Source organism: Plutella xylostella, chromosome 5 (genome assembly GCF_932276165.1).
Source record: "Plutella xylostella chromosome 5, ilPluXylo3.1, whole genome shotgun sequence".
NCBI classification, from domain to species: Eukaryota; Metazoa; Arthropoda; class Insecta; order Lepidoptera; family Plutellidae; genus Plutella; species Plutella xylostella.
In genome coordinates this window covers 3,674,224-3,697,538 of record NC_063985.1, presented here as the reverse complement: position 1 = coordinate 3,697,538, position 23,315 = coordinate 3,674,224, and the positions used below count along the sequence as shown (strand labels likewise).

Sequence of the window (23,315 nt, the reverse complement as noted above, 5' to 3'; positions counted from 1 at the left end):
TGAACCCATTTCCATAAATATCGTCGCCGACAGCTGCTATCAGCTCATTGCTGGAGCTCCGGACTCGGTCCCAGAACGACGCCGCCCGGAGCCGCAGCACGGCGAAGTAGTCGGGGACCCCGGCGTCGGCGAACATGGCCTTCGCACTGCAGTAGCGCGGTTGTCTCAGCAATATGCGTAGTGCGTCATTGTATTGTACTCTAAGGGTGCTGTATGCTCTCCTTGTGTAATTAATCCATAGTTGGCAGGTATAAAACGTTTGACAAAAGGCCTTGAAGAGCACAATTTTTACATCCTTAGAGCACTTGGCAAACCTGCGTGCGAGCATGTTGCACCGCACCGCCAGGGCCCGCCGCTCGCGCTCCATGTCGGCGTCGTTGTACGATACAGACATGTATGTAGGTAGATGTATGTACATATAGTACTTATGAGTCAGTCACACGTCGTACGCCCTGACAAACACATGTGTAAACTTACAAGTTGAATAATATACAGTCCATTCAATATTTTATGTGGGTTTTATTACCAGTGCCCCACATTATGGTCCTTCATCGGAATTTATAAATCTACCGTTTGGATCAGGGCGCTGTCGCGAGTGTGGCTCATCTTACATTTCATTGCATTGGCCGTACCAACGCCATTTTTTTACATCGGACTCTCGTCGGACTTTTTTGCGGTTGTGCGGAGCACCGGACTCTTACACTAACATTTACAAGTGCCGTCAATCGTGGACAGTGTTACAAAATTACCAAAGACTTTATCTGGTCTTGCGGAGTGTTTGCTGCAAGTGCACTGCTATAAGTGTTTTCACCGGACTTTGGACTTTACATTACATTACAAGTTGGTTGCTGCTATAAGCAATCGACGCCAGATTGCCCTTGTTGCTTCTGGGAATCATCGGGTCTCGCGGCTATAGTATTTTCTGCGAGTGCACTTCTATAAGTGTGTCACCGAGGTTTGGACTTTACATACAAGTGGATTGCTGCTATAAGCAATCGTTTTCAAATTGCCCTTGTTGCGGCATCTTTACATCGTTTTATGATACAGTTTAAGAGTGAGAGACTATACATTCGAGCTGCATTCATAGTTTTACAAACATTTACATGTGCTAAATTTCATGGTTCACCAATACACGTAGCCATTTCCATCGAATACGGTTGGCCAACATAGCTTCAAGAATTCTACGTCGAGGTTCCTGATTGGTGGAAATCGCGTCAAATTGACCGTTTCCGCTACTGCGAGAGGAGGATAGCTGATCCAATCCGTAGAGGGTTAGAAAGGGACGGCATATCGTCGGGAGCGCTCGTCCCAGGCGGGCCAACTTCGAAAAAAGCAGCGACGCGAGCGCCATCCGCGGTCGGGTGACTGCAACTCGTCGAGTCGGCAATACTCGGAAGCGCTCGTCACAGGCGGGCCAACCTCGAAAAAAGTAGCGACGCGCGCGCCACCCGCGGTCGGGAGACTGCAACTCGTCGCATCGGCAATACTCGGGAACGTTCGTCACAGGCTAGCCAACCTCAGCGGTCAAAAAAGGCGACGCGCGCGCCACCTGCGGGGACCGCGGACCAAGCTTCGATTGATTCGAATTCGACGTTCGACGCCATTTTATCTCTTTGAAAATTTCTTTGTTGTTTGTGTTTTTAGTATTTTTCAAAAATATAATATTAATCTATATTAATATAACTAAATACAAGTGTAAAAAGTTATAGAATCTCCAAAATGGAGGAAGATTTAAAGAAATTGAAGGCTGCCAGGGGGCAAGCCAAATGTAGTATCACGAATATTTGTAATTTCACAAACGTGATTAAAAACTTAGAAGAATGTACGTATTCTCAGCTATTAGTAAAAAAAGATAGGCTTGTTGAGGTATTTCAGAAGTACTGTGATTATACAATAGATATTTCTGTGTTGGATATTTCAGATAAGGAGGAGTTTTTAGAATATGAGGAGAAGTATTTTTGTGCTTTGTCTGCCTTGACTGAGTACCTCACCATGAAACAAGGTTACTCTGCTTCGTCATCAGGAAATGCTTCCACCAGCTTAACTAACAACAATCACACATTCCAACGCTTGCCACCTATCGATATAAAAAAGTTTAGTGGAAAGGTATGTGAATACTATGATTTTATTAATCTTTTCACCAGTGTAATTGCCAATAACTCAAGCTTATCGTCCTGTGACAAGTTTTATTACTTAAAAACATCATTAGAGGGCGAGGCTGCTGATGTAATCAAGCATTTAGGCCTAACTTCTGAAAATTACACAGTAGCATTACAACTTTTGGCTGAGAGATATGATAACAAAATGAAAATAATTAACCACCACATATCTGCTTTATTAGACATAGAATGCCTAACAAAATGTACTGCACCTGCCTTAAGAAACATTGTTGCACAAGCTAAACAGCATCTAGCTGCTTTAAAAACGTTGGAGGTACCAACTGATCAGTGGGATCTCATCATCATTTGTATTTTACAAAGAAAGTTGGACCAACAAACGTTGCGGTATTATTATTTAGAACTTAAAGACGGCTTACATAATTTGCAATCTTTTCTCAAATTTATAGAACAACGAGCTGCTGCGTATGAGACTGTGGCAGATGGCTATAGTTCCAGCTTAAAAAGAGGTCATGCAGTGAGTGGGAGCCGCACCGCAAGTCTGGTAACAACCTCCACCCAAAATAGCAACAACAACAATGACAACTGTAAGTTTTGCAATTCAAAATATCACTTGCTTCACCAGTGTGAGAAGTTTAAGCTATCTAACTACTCAGATAGAATCAACTTTATTGAATCCAATAAGTTGTGTAAATTATGTTTAAGGTTACATAGCCAAAAGTGTAGGTATGCATTTAGGTGTAATATTTGTAAAGAACGGCATAATTCTTTACTGCACCAGGAGAAAAAACCAAAGCAGGTGGCATTGTCTATGAACATGGGTAATAATATTTTATTGCCTACATTAAATGTGGGGTTACATGATAAAAGTGGGAATGTAATTTACACTAAGGCATTATGTGACTCGGGGAGTCAAGTTTCATTAGTGTTACATGATTTAATTAAATCAATTGATTGCAATATTTACAATGAACAGAGTGTTATTACTGGCATTGGTTATGAGACAAATAATATTTCACAAAAGGCTGAATTTACAATTCATTCAACCACAAACCAAGAGGCACTTACATTATCATGCTGTGTAGTGGAGAATATTACGTGCAACATGCCTCAATTTTCAATAGATGCAAAAGAATTAAATATTCCTGATCATGTACAGTTAGGAGATAAAAACTTTTACAAAAAGGAGAAGATAGGTATCCTGTTAGGGTGCGATATTTTCTTTCAATTGCTCTTGCGGGATCAAATCCCAATTGTACCTGGAGGTCTTTGTTTGTATAAAACTTTGTTTGGGTATGTTGTGGCTGGTAAGGTCCCTAGACAGGGTAATACTATACAGGGTGATGAAAATAGTTCAAGCAGTCATCTTTTGAACGTTGAGTCAGAGTCGCAACATAACTTAGAATTATTAAATGAGTTAAATACAAATATAAGTCAACTCTGGGAGTGTGAAAAAATTACTGAAACATTCACAGAGGCTAACACAGAACAAGAACTTGCTGAAAAAATTTATAAAGAGACAGTAGAATTAAAAGAAGGCAGGTTTCATGTTTCATTAACTTTGAAGCAAGATTATGATAAAATAAAGTTAGGAGATTCATTGACAAGAGCTTTACAAAGATTTCACAATTTAGAAAAAAGATTTGCAAAGGACAGGGACCTATTTTTAAAATATAAAGCATTCATTGATGAATATGTATCTTTAGGTCATGCACAGTATATTGAAATTGAAAAATATAATATAGACGATGTTCCATTTTATATTTTACCGCATCATCCTGTATTCAATGACAAAAGTAAGACAACAAAAATGAGGGTAGTTTTCGATGGGGGGATGCGTACAAATGAGAATGTGTCATTAAATGACATATTGTTAAATGGACCCACGGTTCAAAATGAATTATTTAACATTCTAACTTTGTTTAGATTTCACAAATATATTCTTATATCTGATATAAAAATGATGTTTAGAAATCTTATGTTAGACGAAAACCACTGCTCATTGCAGAACATTTTATGGCGTGAGACGCCTGAAGAGAACATAAAGGTCATTCAACTTAAAACTGTGACGTATGGGCTTAAATGTTCAAGCTTCCTAGCAACGCGATCTCTGATAGAGCTAGCTGATATGTATGAGGAGGACTATCCCCTAGGAGCTTTTGCATTGAAGCATAATGCATATGTTGATGATATTAATACAGGGTGTAATGACATTGAAGAGCTCAAAGAAACAAAAAGGCAGTTATGTGAACTGTTACAAAAGGGAGGGTTTGAGTTACACAAGTGGTGCTCAAACTGTCCAGAACTTCTCAGGGACATACCACTCGATAAACAAAGTATAAGTGAGGTCGATTTATTTAAATCTGAACATGTTTTGATCAAAACTTTAGGTCTTACATATGATGTCAGTACAGACACTTTACGAATTAACTGTCCTGAGCAAAATTTATTAGATATCTACACAAAACGACAGGTATTGAGCTTCATGAGTAAAGTTTTCGATCCGCTAGGTCTAGTAGGGCCAGTTGTAGTGTTAGCAAAAATTATTATGCAGAGAACTTGGGCTTGTAAAATTCAGTGGGATCAGCCTATCCCTCAAGAACTAAACAGTGTTTTTATAAATTTTGCAAAAAATTTATTTAAAATGAATGTTAGCGTTCCTAGGTGCATAAATACAGTATCTGTTAAACAGATAGATCTTGTAGGATTCTCCGATGCATCCAGCAAGGCACATGGTTGCTGCTTGTACATAAGGGTCATTGACTCTGAAGGAAATATAAGTGTAACTTTATTGTGCTCCAAATCTAGAATAAATCCATTAAAACAGCTTAGTATTCCTAGGCTTGAATTAAACAGCGCGTTGTTATTAGCGCATCTTGTAAAAAAGGTTTACGATGAAATAAACAAATTAAATATTAATCCCTGTGTGTATCTACATTCTGATTCACAGATAACGTTGGCTTGGCTTAAAACCGAGCCCCAACAGCTGACAGTTTATGTTTCAAATAGGGTAAAGACTATACAAGAAGAAACTCAGGGTTTCTCGTGGTTTTATGTAAACAGTCATGAAAACCCAGCAGACGCCTTATCGAGAGGAGTTGAACCTCATTTATTAGAGACAAATGAGCTGTGGTGGCGAGGACCTGGCTTTTTATATTGTAAAGAATTCCCCAACAATAGGGACAATTTCACGATGCCAACTGATATACCTGAAACAAAGGTTTGTTTGGCGGTAGATAAAGCTGAAAAACAAAAAAAACTTGAAGTGTTTTCTAAGTTTTCAAGCTTAAACAAATTAATACGTGTGATGGGATATGTTTATAGATTCATTAACATATGTAGAAAAAAGGCTAAAAGAAATGCAGGTCGTTTATCTTGTCAAGAAGTAGATGCTTCATTAAAAATGATCATTAAGTATGATCAACAACAGCATTTCAAAGAGGAAATCGCAGGTTTATCTTTAGGGAAAGAAATTGCATCACATTTAAAGGCATTAAATCCGTTTGTTGACGGCATGGGTCTTATGCGAGTAGGTGGAAGGTTACAACATGCTGACCTACCTTACTATCAAAAACACCCAATCATATTAGCCAAAAAATCTAATATAACCCATCTAATTATTGAAAATGAGCATAAAACTTTGATGCATGCAGGTCAAAAATTGATGTACGCTTCCTTGAGCCAAAGATACCATATAGTAAACGGCTTAAGGGAAATTAAGCATGTAGTACACAAATGTCTCATATGTTTCAAATTGAAGGCAAAAACGTCAGAGCAGCTGATGGGATCTCTGCCTCCAGACCGAGTCAACCCAAGTAGGTGTTTTGAAAAGGTAGGCATTGATTTTGGAGGTCCATTCATAGTCAAAATGCATCGTATAAGAAAAGCTCTTACGTACAAGGCATACATATTATTGTTTGTCTGTTTTGCCACAAAGGCAATTCATATTGAACTTGCATCTAGTTTAACAACTGAATGTTTTTTGCAGTGTCTGAAAAGATTTATAGCTAGGCGTAATAAGCCCTCTGTTATATATTGTGACAATGCTTCGACCTTTAAAGGCGCGAATAACGAATTAAACGGATTGTATAAGTTACAAGATAATCAACAGCACCAAGACCTGATTCTTGATTTTACTACTAGTGCAGGCATAGATTTTAGCTTCATTCCAAGCTACTCACCAGTGTTTGGAGGCCTTTGGGAAGCCGGAATTAAAAGTGCCAAAGGACACATTAAAAGAGTGGTGGGTAATCAAATATTAACTTATGAGGAGTTAAATTCAGTTGTTATACAAATAGAGGGAATTTTGAATTCAAGACCACTGTTATCTTTACAAACAGCTGACTTTAATAATATGTCTTACATAACACCAGGCCACTTCCTTACTGGTGCCACCTTGAGCACTGTTCCTGAACCTAATATCAGTAACATACCAATCAACCGTTTAAAATTTTGGAAACAGTGCAGTCACATGACTCAATGTTTCTGGAAATCATGGTCTAGAGAGTACCTCATGCAACTTCAGAGTAGGCCTAAATGGCGTAAGCCACTACCTAACATATCAAAGGGTATGTTGGTCATCTTACGAATTGATAATGCCCCTCCTTTGGTTTGGCCTATGGCTCGTGTGGTGGAGACATTCCCTGGTGCAGATGGGAAGGTAAGGGCCTTAACTGTCATCACACCAAAAGGCACAGTAATGCGTACTAGTATAGGTAAGGTTTGTCTTTTGCCTATAGAAGACAATCAGAATCAAATCTGAGGACATAAGGTTGCTATCTGGTTGTTTTCAGGATTGCTGTGTGAATCTCACTCACTCACGGTTAGGTATATAATAATAAAATGTATTCTAATACATAGGTTAGGTCATAGAAAGATTCTCGGCCATTGTTAAGTTTTGTCGTTAAAATTCCTAGTTACTACAGGAAATTACGAAGTAAAAAATAACTTAAAATAAGATTTAGTTTAAGTAATAAAGTAGAAATAAGCATTTGTCATAAGAACATCTTGTTCCTTTTTGTTGGTTGATGTTGTGTAATGTTTAAACTATTCAGTATCATTTCAACACATTCTCAGTATCACAAAAATAGTTTAAAAATTGCTCATAGTACCTAATTATATGAAAGGTTGTAAATTGTTAATAGTTTTTCATAAGTACTTACAAAGGTATAATATAATAACAGCTCTAAGCATCAACATGAAAGAAATTGATAAAACATTAATTTGTCTGTTTCCACTTACTGATACTTAATAGGTACATACCTACTGTGTTTTCTTACTTGCAAAAATAAAACCACCTTTTTTAATGTTTGTATAAATTTATATTTGTTAGGATATATCTTTATGATGTACACATCATGTTGTCAAGCAATAAATTTAAATTGAAACTAAATGAGTAAACTCCTAAAAATATGTAGTAGGTCAATCCTATTGTAACTACTTTAAATTAAAAATAGAAAACTTTTAATGTTTGTTTAATACTTTTAGCTTTTAAGTAGTTTATCTTGCTGGGCCCCCAGTTATGTACGATACAGACATGTATGTAGGTAGATGTATGTACATATAGTACTTATGAGTCAGTCACACGTCGTACGCCCTGACAAACACATGTGTAAACTTACAAGTTGAATAATATACAGTCCATTCAATATTTTATGTGGGTTTTATTACCAGTGCCCCACAGTCGTCACTCAGGGTCTCCGTCAGCACATGACCCAAGTACTTGAACTTATCTACAACCCGAATCGATGAGCCATACATGTAGACCGGGGGTATCCTCTCCGGACCTCTCCCCACTCTAAATACCATTACTTCACATTTCTTGGCGTTATATTTTAAACCATTACTATTAGCGAATCTCTCACACACAGCAATGAGCTTTCTTAATCCGCCGACCGAGGGGCTGAGGAGCACCATATCATCTGCGTAGCTCAAGTTATTGAAGCATACATCCCCTACGTGACACCCAATGCCGGTGCTCCTCAACTCCTCGATCAGGTCATTTACATAAAGGTTGAAGAGGTCCGGAGAGGTCAGCCCTCCCTGACGAACGCCACACTCTAGTCTATATTCACTAGAGTGTGCGTCGCCCCATCGTACAGAGTTAGTTTGGTTCTCATACCAGTGTCTCAACAGACCCACTAGGTCAGAAGGAACCTTAGACTTTAACATCTTCGACCAGAGCAGGTTATAGTTTACCAAGTCAAAAGCACGACTTAGGTCTAAAAAACATGCATAGACCGAAGTTTCTCTATGTCTGTAGTAATTGACTGCGTGCTTAAGACTCAGTATCGCAGAGTCTGTTGAGAGACCAGGACGAAAACCAAACTGCGCGTCACTGATCTTAACATTCCTCATCAACTCGGGCTGCAGAAGCCGTTCAAGCACCTTGCCAGCGACGGTACCCAAGGAAATAGGTCTATAGTTTGACACACTCGAGAGATCTCCTGTTTTATTTTTGATGACTGGAACCACCACCGTCCTCATCATATGATCCGGTAGGTACTGAAGCTCTAAGCAATAATTAAATATTAAAGCCAATATTTTATATACCTCATCACTAGCGTACAGAATATGCTCGATGCTGAGAGAGTCATGCCCGGGGGACTTTCCCCGGGTCATGCAGCGCACCGCGCGAGCCACGCTCGCCGCCGTCACACGCAGCTCGGCCGCTGGGGGCTGCGGGGCGGGGGCGGGGGCGGGCGCGGCCGGCGGGGGCGACGGGGCTACCTCCGCATCGGGCACACACTGTACCTTAAGAGGAGCGACTTTGAAATGGTTTGCGAAAATGTCCGCAATGGCCGCTTCATTACTTTCATTCTCTACAGATACTGGCAACCCTCGTTTGTAGCTTAGAGCTTTAGTACCCTTCCAAAACTTATTAAAGTCTTTGTTTCGTTTCTGTAGTGCTAGTATGTTCATTTTAATTATCTCTTCGTTATTTTGGCACCAGCGTAATTTACTCTTAAATATTTTCCGGCTAGCGTGCATTTCATCATAAATTTTACCCGTATTGGGTTTACCAAAATTTATCCACATCTTAAAACAAATTCTAGCCCGCTCATGATTATAGCATGAAATTTCATCATGTGGGAATAATCGCAATAAATACTTACCATCCCAAAGCTGCATAAATGTTATGATACCTTACGAATTCTTACCGTTCCTTGCTGCGTTATTTCCTAATGTTTCGAAAACGTATGTTTTGTACAATATTCGGATATAGTTAGGTGCTTACTTTAGTCATGTTCTTTCTAGTATTCTAAGATTCGAACTCAGAATGCGTACGTCTTCAAGTCTTACAAGATTGAAAGCCGCGAAGGATAGATCCACCCACTTTTCGCTGTATAAATTTTGTGCTTGATGGTTATGTCCTTATCATCATTATGAAATGCTCATTTGTTGTAGCTGTACCCCTAGAGACAGACCTTATCATACACATATTTTAGTTTACCATAAATTCCTCGCCAACTGTTTCAAGATAAAATCTCATGCAATATTGGTAGTTATCAGTTGGAGCCATGAGTTACTTTACCTCGGCAGTAGTCCGATCACTTTGGTCAAGGGGCTATCCAGGCGAACGTAACATAAAAGTGTGGTTGCTAATTACTACATTTTTTTAATTCACTTTATATGAAATCTTCATATTACAGCATTTTAAAAAATAACAAAACACGTGTTTAATTAGAACAAAAAAAAAAAATTTTGTGTGATTTCATTCAAGTATCAAACATAATTTAACTTTTATAGTAACTTGGACTCGACTCTGTATCTCAACATAAACATTATTATAAAATTAAAAACTTATTCAGTTCTGTTAGTGTGCCTTCTCGTTTGTGAAATAAATTGGAACGAATTAATACGAAGGAAGAAACAACAAAAATAGGTAAATACTTACGCTTTATCATCCGAGGCTGAGTCTGAGATGGTCTTGTTGAACCAGGCCGTGTTGCGAGCATCGTAGACCAAGGCCTGCATCAGACCGTGGTCACCTGAGACACACAGAAATAACATAAGTATACATTATCATCATCATCATTAGCCCGTAATTTTCCACTGCTGAACATAGGCCGAGTTGTTGAGCCCGATAGACCTAGATATATTAGACTGTTAGTTGGTTATGGTTTGGTAATATAAGTCAAGGACGGAGACAATAGAAATTATAAAATCTTGGGTATACTCACAATAATACTCATTCCTTGGTGTTGTGCTAGATACCTTGTTCCTCTCCTTTTCCGATGATCCTATTTAAAACAAAATACAATATGAGATCAATGCAGTTCAATTACAGCAGCCTAGAAAATTTAAAGCTGTACATGACGATGTCGGTTTCAAAGTTCGGTCGGTCATCACATCATAGCTAGAGTCCGGATAGACTTAATGAACGAAGTTTCTGTTGCTGTTGTTGTTGTAGCTTTGCCGGACTCTTCTGATTTTTTAGCAATAGCAAATTGGCTAATCATAAATAATCGACGACGTCCGTAGTTGTTAGTGACCCTGACTGCAATGCCGAAGGGCCCGGGTTCTTTGACCCGCTGGTGCAGATATTTGTTATTACTACTCGTACAGCTAACCTACTCACTACGTACCGTTATTATGTCGCTCGTGCTTGTTCCTGTGGTGCTCGGGTGGGCGTGGCTTGGCGGGCCAGCGCCAGCCGGGCAGTGACGGCAGTATACGTACCGTTGTTATGTCGCTCGCAGTGACGGCAGTATACGTACCGTTGTTATGTCGCTCGCAGTGACGGCAGTATACGTACCGTTGTTATGTCGCTCGCAGTGGCGGCAGTATACGTACCGTTGTTATGTCGCTCGCAGTGACGGCAGTATACGTACCGTTGTTATGTCGCTCGCAGTGACGGCAGTATACGTACCGTTGTTATGTCGCTCGCAGTGACGGCAGTATACGTACCGTTGTTATGTCGCTCGCAGTGACGGCAGTATACGTACCGTTGTTATGTCGCTCGTGCTTGTTCCTGTGGTGCTCGGGCGGGCGCGGCTTGGCGGGCCAGCGCCAGCCGGGCCGCGCAACGCGCTCCAGGAAGTACAGCAGCTCCTCCTCGGGGGAGGAGAAGGTGCGCTCGTAGTGGCGGCAGTATAGCCTGGAATGGAGGGGGAAATAAGTGGCCGGTATTTTTTTTATATAGGGTGTTAAAAAAATATGTAGTAAGCTGAAAGGAGGCGATACCAAGATTCATTCTGAATAAATTTGCTCTTAAAAACGGTTTCATTACTATACAAACTTTGCTTGTCGCTTATGACAAAGTTTATTATTTACCATAATGGGTTTCTAGTACATATATTTTAGAATTTATTTCTAGTAACTTGGAATACTTGTTATTTTCGGCAACTAGACGCCCTTACACAGTAAAAAAAACCATTCACCCTCAAACGAAACCCAATCAAAACCCAAACCATGCACCCACCAATCAGGATGCACGCTCCACTTCTCCGACAGGTACTGCCTGGCAGATATGTTCTTCGACGTGAGCGACAGACGGTGGATGTCGTCCGTGGGCGGCGGCGTGAGGCGCTGGCGGCCGTAGCCCTCGGGGATGGCGATCACGAGCGTGAACGGCGAGTCGGCGATGCCCGTCCAGTAGAAGTGGCGTTTGCCGCGGGACATGCGTTTCTGGGAATGAGAACATTGAAAGAATTTAGGCCGGCAATCTAATACCTTTTGCGCCAAAGTCAGTATAGATAAGCCAAAATAATATTATTTGTAACACTTGTACATCTAGGTATATAATTATTCTACATGCTATTACTGATTTCACAGTTGCATAAAACTATGAAAGTTTTTCTCGGACACAAAGAGGCGCCTTTAGCGGAAACTGTCATCAAACATTATAAATACCTAATAAATACGCATAAAGCCTCGTATTCACTAGGCGACAAATTGTCGCAGAACCTGTCTAGGCACATGTCGTCTACGTGTCGCCGCGACGTCGCGCTCTGTTCTGCGACGTCGCACGCGACTATATAGCGACAGTCGCGTGCGACGTCGCAAAACAGAGCGCGACGTCGCGGCGACACGTAGACGACATGTGCCTAGACAGGTTCTGCGACAATCTACGTGTCGCAGAACAGGTTCCATGTTTTGTCTCGCGAGACAGAACTTCCAGCGACATCAGTCTAGCGACCGCTGTTGCAGAGTGTGGACGCGTGCGCGACTTCTAGCACGCAGCACTAAAAGCCTCGTATTCACTAGGCGACAAATTGTCGCAGAACCTGTCTAGGCACATGTCGTCTACGTGTCGTCGCGCTCTGTTCTGCGACGTCCCACGCGACTATACAGCGACATCTACGTGTCGCAGAACAGGTTCCGTGTTTTGGCTCGCGAGACAGAACTTCCTGCGACATCAGTCTAGCGCATAGAGTATATTTTTTTTACTAGGTCTAGCGACCACTGTTGCAGAGTGTGGACGCGTGCGCGACTTCTGTATCACGACATGTTACCAAAATGTTCTGAGAACACGCACCGTAGATGTTCTGTAACAGTCTCAGAACTTGTGCCCTAGAGCCCCCCTTATACGAACGGAGAGTAGTTTGTAAAAATTGACGTTCATCAGAAAATTTTATATTTTTACGATGAATAAAAAAAATTGAGTTTGAGTTTGAGTTTAGTGAATTCGAGGCTTAAGGGCCCGTACAGGGTGACGTGCCGCGCCAATTTTGGGTTTTCAATGCTCTTCACACAGCACACGCAGTGACACGCACACATTTAAGTTTGCACAGTGGGTCGATAAATTTTAACTCGCCAACTGGGGCAGATATTTGTTTAAACACAGATATTTGTTCTCAGGTCTTGGATGTGCCCGTAAAATGGCAATAGGCCCGCCCCCTATTACATTGGGACTAACATAACACTCTGGCGAAAAGTGGGTGCAGCAATGCACCTCTGCCTACCCCGCAAGGGAGTACAGTAGTACAAGGCGTGAGTGCGTGTTTTTTTTTTTTTTTTTTTTTTTACTTGTAGAAAGGTAACTACAAGTATTAAAGTGTAGATAATAAGTTTCGGGCATCCTCCAGCCAACTGAACCCCGACGACAAAGCAAAGTAAATACATAGTGTCGCAAAAGGGCTATACTAAGCCAAAAGGGGATGACTCAAGGAGTCATTCTGGACAACTTTTGTTCTACGAGATTGGCAAATTCGCGAAAAAAAATATTCGTTTTCCATGGTAAAAAGTCACATGTCCAACAAAGTTTCTATTTTGACGTATGAGGTATTGTTAGAAGCGTATTGATGGCGCGATGGTTATAGGCTATGTGACGTTCCATTAAAATGTACATAGCGCCCTCTAGAGGACATAACGTGATGATCGAAAAAATAATAATTCAACTTTGCCGTGTAAGGTATCAAATGAAAGGGCTTGATTTTCACATTACAAAAATATGCATATTGAAGGTATTTAAATAACAACACCAAAATTATTGAAATAAAAAATGATCATGAACTACTGACGTAAAATTTCATAAAATAAATACAACTAAAAAGTTACAAATAAAAAAATACAATTATAAACAAACGAAAAACCCGACTGTACGCTAAAAACATGAAAACAAGTCCCAATGTTAATGGAAAGTATCGCAGGCGGGGAACAACTTGACCGCCACTCAAGGCCGTTTTCTAAGTAACATTCACAGGGTGTCCACTATCTGGAAAGTCAGGGAAAGTCAGGGAAAAGTCAGGGAAGCTCTAGGTGGTCAGGGAAAGTCAGTGAAATTGATGGGCCACCTGGAAAGTCAGGGAAAAATGACCTTTTTCTAGCAAAATTGTTAGTACTTTCCTTTAGTAGAAATACTTCTTTTTTACGTGAAATACATAAGTCATAAAATAAAATCTCGTTTAGTTTTGGAATATTTTTGACTGATATAATAGTAATATTATACTATAATAATTACTTATACAATTAATTTTTTAAATCTACGTGATTTAATAAAATATGACAGTTGTAAAAAATAGTAGGAATTCTAAAAGATTAGCTAGATCCCAGACTCAGCTCGTATAAATACAGGTTGATGCAAAAGAGGGTGACTCATCTCACCATTCAAAACAAATGATGATGGGCACCAATGTATGGAAGCTGGGACCATCACCAATAGAAATGAGTGATACGTCGTTGAAAAGGTATTTTTTTGCAGAATATGAATAACAGAAGCGCCAGTCCTGATTTACTGTTCTCCCATTTTAATAATACGTGTTTACGTGTATGTATAATATCACCGTATATTGTACACGTAACTGCCTCTGTGGTCTAGTGGTAGAAGCTTCGCTTCATGACCCAGAGGTCCCGGGTTCGATTCCCGGGTGGGATCATCAATTTGTGTTTCTAAATTGTGGTTCTAAGTTTGGTTAGGACACACAAGGCTGATCACCTGATGTCCGAAACAGTGAAACGATCCATGCTGTCGGATGGGCATGTAAAGCAGTCGGTCCTGCGCCTAGCTCTCTCCAGTCGTGTCGGTCAATCCGTCCCATTGGGTTATGAGAGTGATGGAACAGAGAGTGCTCCTGTGTACTGCGCACACACTTGGGCACTATAATCTACTCCTGCGTAGATGGCTGATCTCAAATGAGATTGGCCGCCGTGGTCGAAATTCGGCTAGGAGGACATTATTATTATTATTATATTGTACACGTTGTTATCAGACCATAGATAGGAGATAGTCACGGAAGGACGCGACTGAAAATCAGTGCCGCGTCAGGTGGGTGGATACCACCTCACTTGAAGCGGTGTAAGCTGAGGCGCGGGCCTTTTCGGTGCTGGACAGCACACACCGCTATTAATAATAAGTTTAAGTATATTATATAAGGTTTTTCTTTTTTTTTTGTTTGTTTGTTTTGTTTTACCTATTTGTTATTTTCCTTTCTTTTTTTGTTTTTGTGTATTTTTGGTGAGTGGTGCTGGACACCGAATAAGGAATTTTTATCTTTATATCTTATTACGCCCTAACTGTCATCAGGAGAGTGAGTGCAATCCCATAGAAAAATACTTCCTTCCGACGAATATATTTCAAAATGGACAACTTATACGGATTTGTCGTCATAATATTTTTTTGCTCACTTGAAAAGAGCTATCCAACGATGTATGACTCATCTTTATTGGACATAGGTCCCAAAACGCCCATTGTCATTTAGTTTAAAGACTTTTAGAAAAACGTCATTTTGTTGGTGCAGATGCGCTGAGCGCAGCTCATTAACTGACTTGGAAAAAAGGAGGAGGTTCTCAATTCGCTAATTATTTTATACGTCAGCGAGATCGCATACGCTGCCTCCGCGCGGCGTCTATTTTAGATTTCAATTTCTACTTTTATGGTAGGTAATCAGTAAAATTTTGGTCAGACATTAAACTAGGCAGTATAGCAACTTGGACTAAGGAAGCTGCAAGGCGGATGCGGATGATGATTTTTTTCGGACATTTTCAATACTCACACAACAAAAGTTGTTTAGAATGACCTCCTAAGGCTCAAGAGGGAACCTCGAGAAATAGGTATTTAGGAAAACGTTTGCTATCGTTTGTGCACTCATGCCCCGGGGCTCGGGTGCTATAGAGATAATTGTAGCTCGTGACAAACATAGGTACTTTCCTTGAATCTATAGCAAATTTAGAGAACAGAAATAACTATAAACCTAGTAATTTATTGTGTCGTTAATATCCTAAAAAATCATGGAGATTGGATAATATTTCGAAGTAGAACAACGTTAGTGTGTGTTAAGTGCTTTACTTCCCTATTAATATACCATTTTTGCCGACCCTGTATACATATTTTACGCAGTCAACTTATAATAAGTGTCAAACAAATGAATGTAAAACTTTGAATTCAAGATTTTGTCTTCAAAATACTTAAATTTGGTTTATATGTTGATATTTGGTCAGGGAAATTTTCTGAAACGGTCAGGGAAAGTCAGGGAAAAGTCAGGGAATTTTTTGGAGCATTCTGAGTGGACACCCTGATTCAGCTAAATGGTGAACCCTCTGCTGGTCCCCGCCTACGATACTTTCCATTAACATTGGGACTTGTCAAGAAAACTCAACAGGGGTTTCCATACTAAAGTGAACAGGACTGAAAACCATCACACTTTTTACCTTTAAATTGCGCTAATTTTGTTAGTTTTTCTGTTGAATTTTGTCCACCTTTTCTGATTGTTTTGGCCATATCTTGGTGATGCCTAAATCGATTTGATATTGAAATATCTCATTTGAAAGCTTATAAGTTGACAATGCTTTTAAGCTGAAGTGCAAAAAAATTGTTGTATGAAATTCTTTTTTAATTTAACTTATTTCTTTTTAGGTTTTGAATATTTTTAAAAAATGTTTATCTATTTTGAGGTATTGTGTCTAATTTAAGTCAAATAATGCACATTTGATCATTTTAATAAGTTTATTAAGATGTTACTAATTCAAAACAAACAAAAAAAGTATTGAAATATGGCTAGTTTTTTTATTTTCGGTTTTAAACATGAAATTTTGGCAAAAATTCAAAAAATCTTTAAATATTAAATATCTTAGAAATGGTTAAGTTTCGGATAATGCATTATAGGGTATAATCGACTGGAAATGCCTTCCTCTATCACCTCCTGAAAGGATCAGGTCTACTTACCAATAACCCTGTATACCGCTTTTTCAATACCTTTAAGTACATTTTTTGGTAGCAGCATAATATTTTTACTTAATTTTAGGGTTTCGAACGTCAAAAGAAAAAAAGCAACCGTTATAGGATCTCTTTGTCCGTCTGTCTGACTGACTGTCTGTCACCGCCCTTTTTCTCAGAAACGGGTAAAGATATCAAGCTGATATTTCGCATAGATGGGGAGTACCCCCAAAAAAATATTATGGTACTCCCTGTCCCACACAAGTAAATTGGGGCTTATATTTTTTCCAGTTATTTTGATGTGTATCCTTTCAAGTCGCGCGCCTTAGACTCGCGCGCCACGCGCGAGTTGCCCCTCCCGTATTAACCTACTTTTTTTGTCGTCAACTCGCTCGACTGTGAAAATATGTAGAGTCAGCCACAAAAGTAATAATTTATTATGCTTAAGGTAACTACTTAAAATGTATAGGGTATTTTATAGGACTTTACTTTAAAATAAAATCAGTAATTAATCTCGCTTGGCAAACTGTTCTCTGCGAACACCTCCAAACACAGGAACCATTTTTATTTGTTCGGTCTTTGTTATATTTATGACCTGCACGAAGCAGTACCGACTTTCCTTGCTGGGATGTTATGATTTCATGTGCAGTTTTATTACTAAATGGACCTGCTTGCGATGAACTTCCTGGAAGTAATTCTTACAGTTAGGTCTGTCTCTTTGACCAATGAAATAAACGAAATTTGTTTTAAATTTTAGTGCTAATTCGATATTTCATGTAACGGTAACACAACGAAAACGTAACACTGTGTTTATATTACGGCAAAGTAGACTTGGTAATATAGTAAAGTTAATTTATTATAGGCTTACCCCCACAATACATAAAAAACAGTAAAAACTGCCACATTTTAATATTTTTGCGCTGTAAGTAATGCACTGTACATCTCTGCTTCGAATTAGGAGTAACACTAAAACGACATCACTAAAACAATGTAGTTTTAATGACGGTTTTTGCAACATAAACAAGGACATAGCTATGGCAGGTAAAATTTTTGCATTTGCGCACGGCATGAGAGAGATAGCAAACTTGGGTATCATGCGTCATAGGTCACATCCCCTTTTGCCTTATTCCGCACTTCCAACAGAGGCTTTATTGTATCTTTATCCCGAAATCAAAGCATCTTCTTTAATGGCGACTGTCTAGTCGGTACCTTCTTATGCTAATCAGCCAGGGAGACAATATTTAACTATATTTTTTAGTTTCAATTCGTTTGCATCTGACCGTACTTTACATGGGCTCGCGAGTTGACGATATAAAAAAACAGAAGATGCCAACTCGCGTGGCGCGCGACTCTAAGGCGCGCGACTTGACGAAGGACTCCTTTTTTTTCTTTGTTGTTTTGTATAAGTATGTGTTTCTTTTCTTTAAATCTGTATTTTTTTTGTTGTTGCTGTCTATGTGTCGAATAAATGTATCTTTATCTTCAAATCTACTGTCTAGGCTACTGTCTATAGAAGAAATTCCGTCATTGACAATTTTACGTTACGAATTTATTTTTATTTTTTATTTTTACATTTTGTTAATAAATAATTATTACTTATGAACACATAACAACTTGATGCCATTAACAGAATGAACTTAGTAAACCCAGTAAACCTAACACATCCAGAGGAAAAATAAAATCTCTTTCTCACTCTCTGAAAAACATACTTAATAGCCTAAACTCGATGCTTTTAGCTATTAACATCTTTGAAATAAAATTAAGCCACCACCGTGTTACTGCCCTCATCAGATCCTCACGTGACCATACCTCAACCAGCACCAAGAGACTGTATTTTTGATCCCTAACCTAATGTTCGTGCGTATTGTCATCACTTAGATCCATTCGCTATATTCCTGCCATCAGACCTTTACGAGACTGTAATGTCACGAGAATATTGCACACTATCTAATTTAATTTAATGTATTGAATATACTGGAAGAATTATGCTTCCTCAATTTCAAATCAAATTATGTTGGTGTCATAAAAGTTGAAAAAGTGCAATGACAACCAATGTGCAGTGATTTTGTATCTGTACACGATAAGATCGCGAGCTGTCAGTGCTGCCTAAACCGACGTGACCCTTCTTTGGAGGCCAGCGGCCAACTGAGTCAAACGTCACTTGTGTTTATGATTTTATAACACAAAAAGCCGCCATAGATATTTGTATGAAGATTTGAGGGAAAAAAATTGCTCAAGTTTGGGATTAATTTACACAAAATAAGTGTGTGTTTATTAAAAAACAATGTATTTAGCGCCTAGTCCAAGCCTTTAACTTTATAATATGATAAAAATCATATGAAAATTCTTAATAATTACGACAAAGTTGTTACAATACGGGAGTGTGATTTTCTGGTTTTTCGTCATATTCTGAATTTTATTTACAGTTATCCATAATCATTTACTTGAATTCGAATCATTCAGCACCTAGCTAGACTCTTCGGCTACCTGTGTGATTTTTTTCAAGGTTGTAGAGCATCGTTTACTACATAATTCTATGACAATGCCAACCCTCGATTACCCCTTGCAGACCCTTAATGTATACAGATGACAGAATTATGACGTATAATATGAAAAGTTTTTCGTATAGGTACGCAAATTCCAAAACCCGTACTATACGTAAACACTTTATAGCTATAGATACGTACGAAATCATCCATATGGTATTTCACGTTCATGATCTTGTTTCCTGTCTTTTGATCTATTATCTCTTTGCGGAGCTGAAACAAATACACATCTCATTTAACATAATTGTTAATAGTGCTACTGCTTCTACTGTAGAAGGTAATCCATCTTACATTATATTTAGTTTAGTAATATAACGTACCGCATTTAGTTCTTTACTGAAGTTCCTGGGCCCTCTATCGTCGTCGAACAGTTCCACTTCGATCATGTCGACGCTGTTGTAGCTAGGTTTCAGAATTTGCTGAAACTGTATACAAAGAGCACATAAGTTCTGTTGATAGGGTCGTAAAATTTACCCTATCATTGCTTTTCACAAGAAAAGTAGATGACGTGCTACCAGATCTTTATTTTTTTAATATGATAAGAAGTTTGCGAAGGTTTTTTTATGGTGAGTTATAATAAAATTATAAGCAGGTTTTCGTACCACGGGGCGCAGGTCCGGGTGTATGAGTATGTACCCATTGTTTGTTACTATGAAAGCGTATCCATTAACTCCGATCTGAAAATATATCAAACATCATTTTCATTTTTTCACTTAATTATATTTTATTTCCTAAAAATATTTATCTATGTAAGTATTCAGTTTTATAAGTGTAAGTATAAGTTTAATTTGAATTTAACCTACTTAATACCATGTAAATGGCTGAGATTACATTTACGTACCTTATAGGGAGTCATCAGAGCTTGTATTTCGGACAGAGGTACATCGGTACCCGCGACTCCCAAGAGTCTAGCGATTCGCATCTGAAACGTTCGGGCAGTGCCTCAGTATTCACATTTACTATAGTTATTCAATACTACTTGTATCAAAATGTATAGTTTACTGTAAAAATAATGTAATCAACAAAATCACTCCAAGTGCACTCATACAGTACTTAGATAAACCAAAAACATCTCGTTCAAATCACAAATTCAGTAACGTGTTAAAAGTAATTAAAGTAGTTGTTATTGTATGTAGTAATAAGGTAGGTATATAATCACTAGTTGCTACGTAAATCCCAAAAATGCTAAGTTAAGTAAACAAACATTAAATAAATCTGTTGTGTTTTTATAAACGAACAACAAATTTATGTCTAGCTACAAATTCTTAGCAAATATAATTATTATTTAAATCTACTCATTGTCCTAGGTCTAGCAGTTTTACTGTAATTAATAAAATATGTCTGATTAGCAGCTACGCCCCGTTAGGCGACAAGTTCAAAATATATTGGTATGCTAGCTTAAGTTTGTCATAGTTAAGGGTTCTAGCTAAATACAAACGTTAGGTATGTAAGTATTAATAAATAAGATCATTTACTTTAAAATACTACTTGCTCTATAAATGACTACCGTCGTTGTCAGAACGGGTAGTACAGAGGGCTCACAAATCCTTCATTGTATCAGATGCCACTATAAGGGGACAGCAAAATTAACACATTGATCAGAAATTCGCAAAATTGCAAGGTTTCGAAAAGTTAGCACTCGAAGTTTGGAAAACTTACAAAATCTGACTCTCCTACCCCAGAAATTAAAACAGAAATAGATAAAATTATAATTAAGTGATATAAATATCCAATCGAAATCATTATAACTGTGCTGGCATTTGGTTCGTTCCCATGATTTAATGTCACGCTACATTTTAAGTTTATCTTAACCATTAAAATTATGATTATATCTTCAGTGTATAGAATATAATATGTAGGTATGTATAGTAACATACATGGTATTTATATGACGGGTGAGCCAGTGTCCCATGGTATAATAAGACCATGCAGTATCCCAAGTGCCAGCTCAGCCCATCCGTCGCCTCACACTCGATCCGCTAGTAAGTAAGGGCCTACCTCTTTCTGGCCGTTCTCCTCTACGGACTGCATTGGGTTGTGGACGAACGAATGCAATAAAATATAATCATATATATAAATGCACTTCTCAAAACCTAAACTAGAAATCAAAAAGTTCCCTCCATCGATCGAGGAAACTATATTTACACTAAAGACTTTTATTGCCAAAGTTTATCATTCGAGGAAAGAGAGCTTTAAATTCAACAAGTTCAGACAAATTCAAAAGCCCCAAACGAGTCACAGGTCGGGCGACATGATAACCATTAGTTCAAAAGTATTTACATTTCATGTAATACAAATCAACCAGTTATAAAATGTCTCTACGAAGACATCACTAAGCTCAGGCAAAAACATAGTTTATTCTCAAACAGTGTAATGTAATATAGTCATAACTCTTGCATACATAGTAGATAATTGATAGTAAAGTTGTGTATAACACCCTAGTGGTCTACTACTGGTACTAGAGGTAGCTACGTCTACAAGCCAAGAGGGCGCGGCCAGGGCTAGCCTGGGCGCTGTCGGGGACGATGCACGCTAACGGGGCCAAATAACAAGTTATCGTTACTGAAATCCAAAACTAAATCATAAAAAGTCTCTTGTATCTTGCAAAAACTTTACATTAAATCATCAAAACTTTCTAAGTGTAGTAATACCTCTTTCGTAACTGATACCCAGTAAGCTTCATTTATGAGTACATTCTCTGTGATGTTCTGAGGGGAAACCATCAAACAAAACGGAGCGTTATTAAACAGGTATTTGGTTATAGTCATCAGAAATACTCGGTACAAAATAACATAGATTTTACACAACAATGGAAAGAACACAGCTTACGGATTATATAGAAGTTGTAAAGGTTACCAATCTGGAAATGAAATTTCCCAAAATAAACACTGTTTTTGAAGAAGCATGCAAAATAATTATTAAAAAGTACTTAAGTATAAGGAATTAATTCTTAATTTCAGAATAAGAACAGTCTAAGCCAGAGGTTGAAAGACAGATAGATTGATAGTTATATAGGTAGGGAAGTCCAAATAGATAGTCGTTACTTTGGATAGGTTCACATTAATACTAGGCTTGTTCTTTTTCTGAACAACATCATTATCGTTAGACACGTCCTATCTCCGCGGTGGGCGGGGCTCACCTCGTTGTGCCGCAGGTCGTACACCGGCATGGACACCGACGTCATCAGCTGGTACTGCGAGTTTCCGATCTCGCTGTACTGACCCTGGTTCATCTGAAACGATTATTACTTTTTAAAGTTGGTGGTTCTACCTAAACTCGATTCAAACGACCTATAGTTCAACAATTTTCTATGAAGCAGACGTGTTACTTACTCAAAGTGCTACAGCCTCTCATCAGATTATAGGTACTTAATGAAGATTATAACAGTGAAGGAACTGTTAGAGTCCTCCGGTACTGTGCTGTGTTGTGTAGCTGCCCTTATTTGTATCCGTATATACTCTTGAATTATCCAATATACTCAGTCTTTAAGCAACCGGCGTATCACTCATATGTCCCCGTAGCGACAACACTTATAGCTGTGTGCACATAAACTTTACCTAAGCAATATAGTTAGGTAATCTACCTCTGCGCAGATGGCTCATCTGAATATGAATACATCATCCCCCGCCGTAGTTCGCCGCTGGTCCCACAAGAAGTCCGCCACTCGGGATCCTACAGGTGCAGGGCTCACCTTAGTGATCCTCCACCTCCGCTCCTGCTCCTTGTCGGAGTTGAAGTGCACCTTGTCCCGGCGCTGCGCCATGAAGCGCTCCTTCTGCTCCGCGCGCTCGCGCTGGTCCCACAGGTAGTCCGCCACTTTGGGATCCTGCAATTGAAAATTACATATTTGTTTTTGCTTACTTTCAGGAACAACACGAAAATAATTTAGTCGTATACTTAGGAAACAAAAATAAGTAACTATGACCCTAAAAAGGCTATAAAACATACCGCTTGTTTTCAGCTGATAAACTGTGCTTCAAAAATACTTATGAAGGTAGAGTGATTGTTACATAATTGATAACATAATCTGAATGGGGATAACCAACTCGTCATTCT

General features: G+C 38.8%; 2 protein-coding genes across 7 annotated transcripts in view; one reads left to right on the top strand and one right to left on the bottom strand.

The window, feature by feature from the left end:
- Window positions 1-23,315, bottom strand: part of LOC105397600 (voltage-dependent calcium channel subunit alpha-2/delta-3) — a 35,194-nt gene that overhangs the window by 5,379 nt on the left and 6,500 nt on the right. For 3 of the 5 annotated variants that reach the window (XM_048633088.1, XM_048633089.1, XM_048633090.1), the window contains exons 10-20: window positions 22,951-23,085; window positions 22,399-22,491; window positions 21,258-21,284; window positions 20,101-20,181; window positions 19,862-19,936; window positions 19,580-19,684; window positions 19,401-19,472; window positions 11,542-11,747; window positions 11,066-11,217; window positions 10,301-10,360; window positions 10,015-10,108 (exon numbers count right to left, since the gene is read on the bottom strand). In XM_048633088.1, the coding sequence (XP_048489045.1) occupies window positions 10,015-10,108; window positions 10,301-10,360; window positions 11,066-11,217; window positions 11,542-11,747; window positions 19,401-19,472; window positions 19,580-19,684; window positions 19,862-19,936; window positions 20,101-20,181; window positions 21,258-21,284; window positions 22,399-22,491; window positions 22,951-23,085 (1,100 nt within the window). The remainder of the gene's footprint in view (window positions 1-10,014; window positions 10,109-10,300; window positions 10,361-11,065; window positions 11,218-11,541; window positions 11,748-19,400; window positions 19,473-19,579; window positions 19,685-19,861; window positions 19,937-20,100; window positions 20,182-21,257; window positions 21,285-22,398; window positions 22,492-22,950; window positions 23,086-23,315) is intronic. The other 2 variants (XM_048633091.1, XM_048633092.1) reach the window with 1 other exon arrangement.
- On the top strand, window positions 1,650-7,770 carry LOC125491356. Of its 2 annotated transcripts, none has more exons than XM_048633086.1 (2): window positions 1,650-1,822; window positions 1,922-7,770. In XM_048633086.1, exons 1-2 carry the CDS (start codon window positions 1,720-1,722, stop codon window positions 6,877-6,879), a joined length of 5,061 nt encoding a protein of 1,686 aa, XP_048489043.1. In that variant the 5' UTR covers window positions 1,650-1,719; the 3' UTR covers window positions 6,880-7,770. The 2 variants fall into 2 exon arrangements, with proteins under 2 accessions (XP_048489043.1, XP_048489044.1); XM_048633087.1 differs by having other exon boundaries at window positions 1,650-2,106; window positions 2,567-7,770.

Bases quoted from the DNA above. Each gene is read 5' to 3' on its own strand.
- LOC125491356 (XM_048633086.1), top strand. From the start codon at position 1,720: ATGGAGGAAGATTTAAAGAAATTGAAGGCTGCCAGGGGGCAAGCCAAA. The intron at 1,823-1,921 runs GTACGTATTCTC...TGGATATTTCAG, and splicing joins GATTAAAAACTTAGAAGAAT to ATAAGGAGGAGTTTTTAGAA.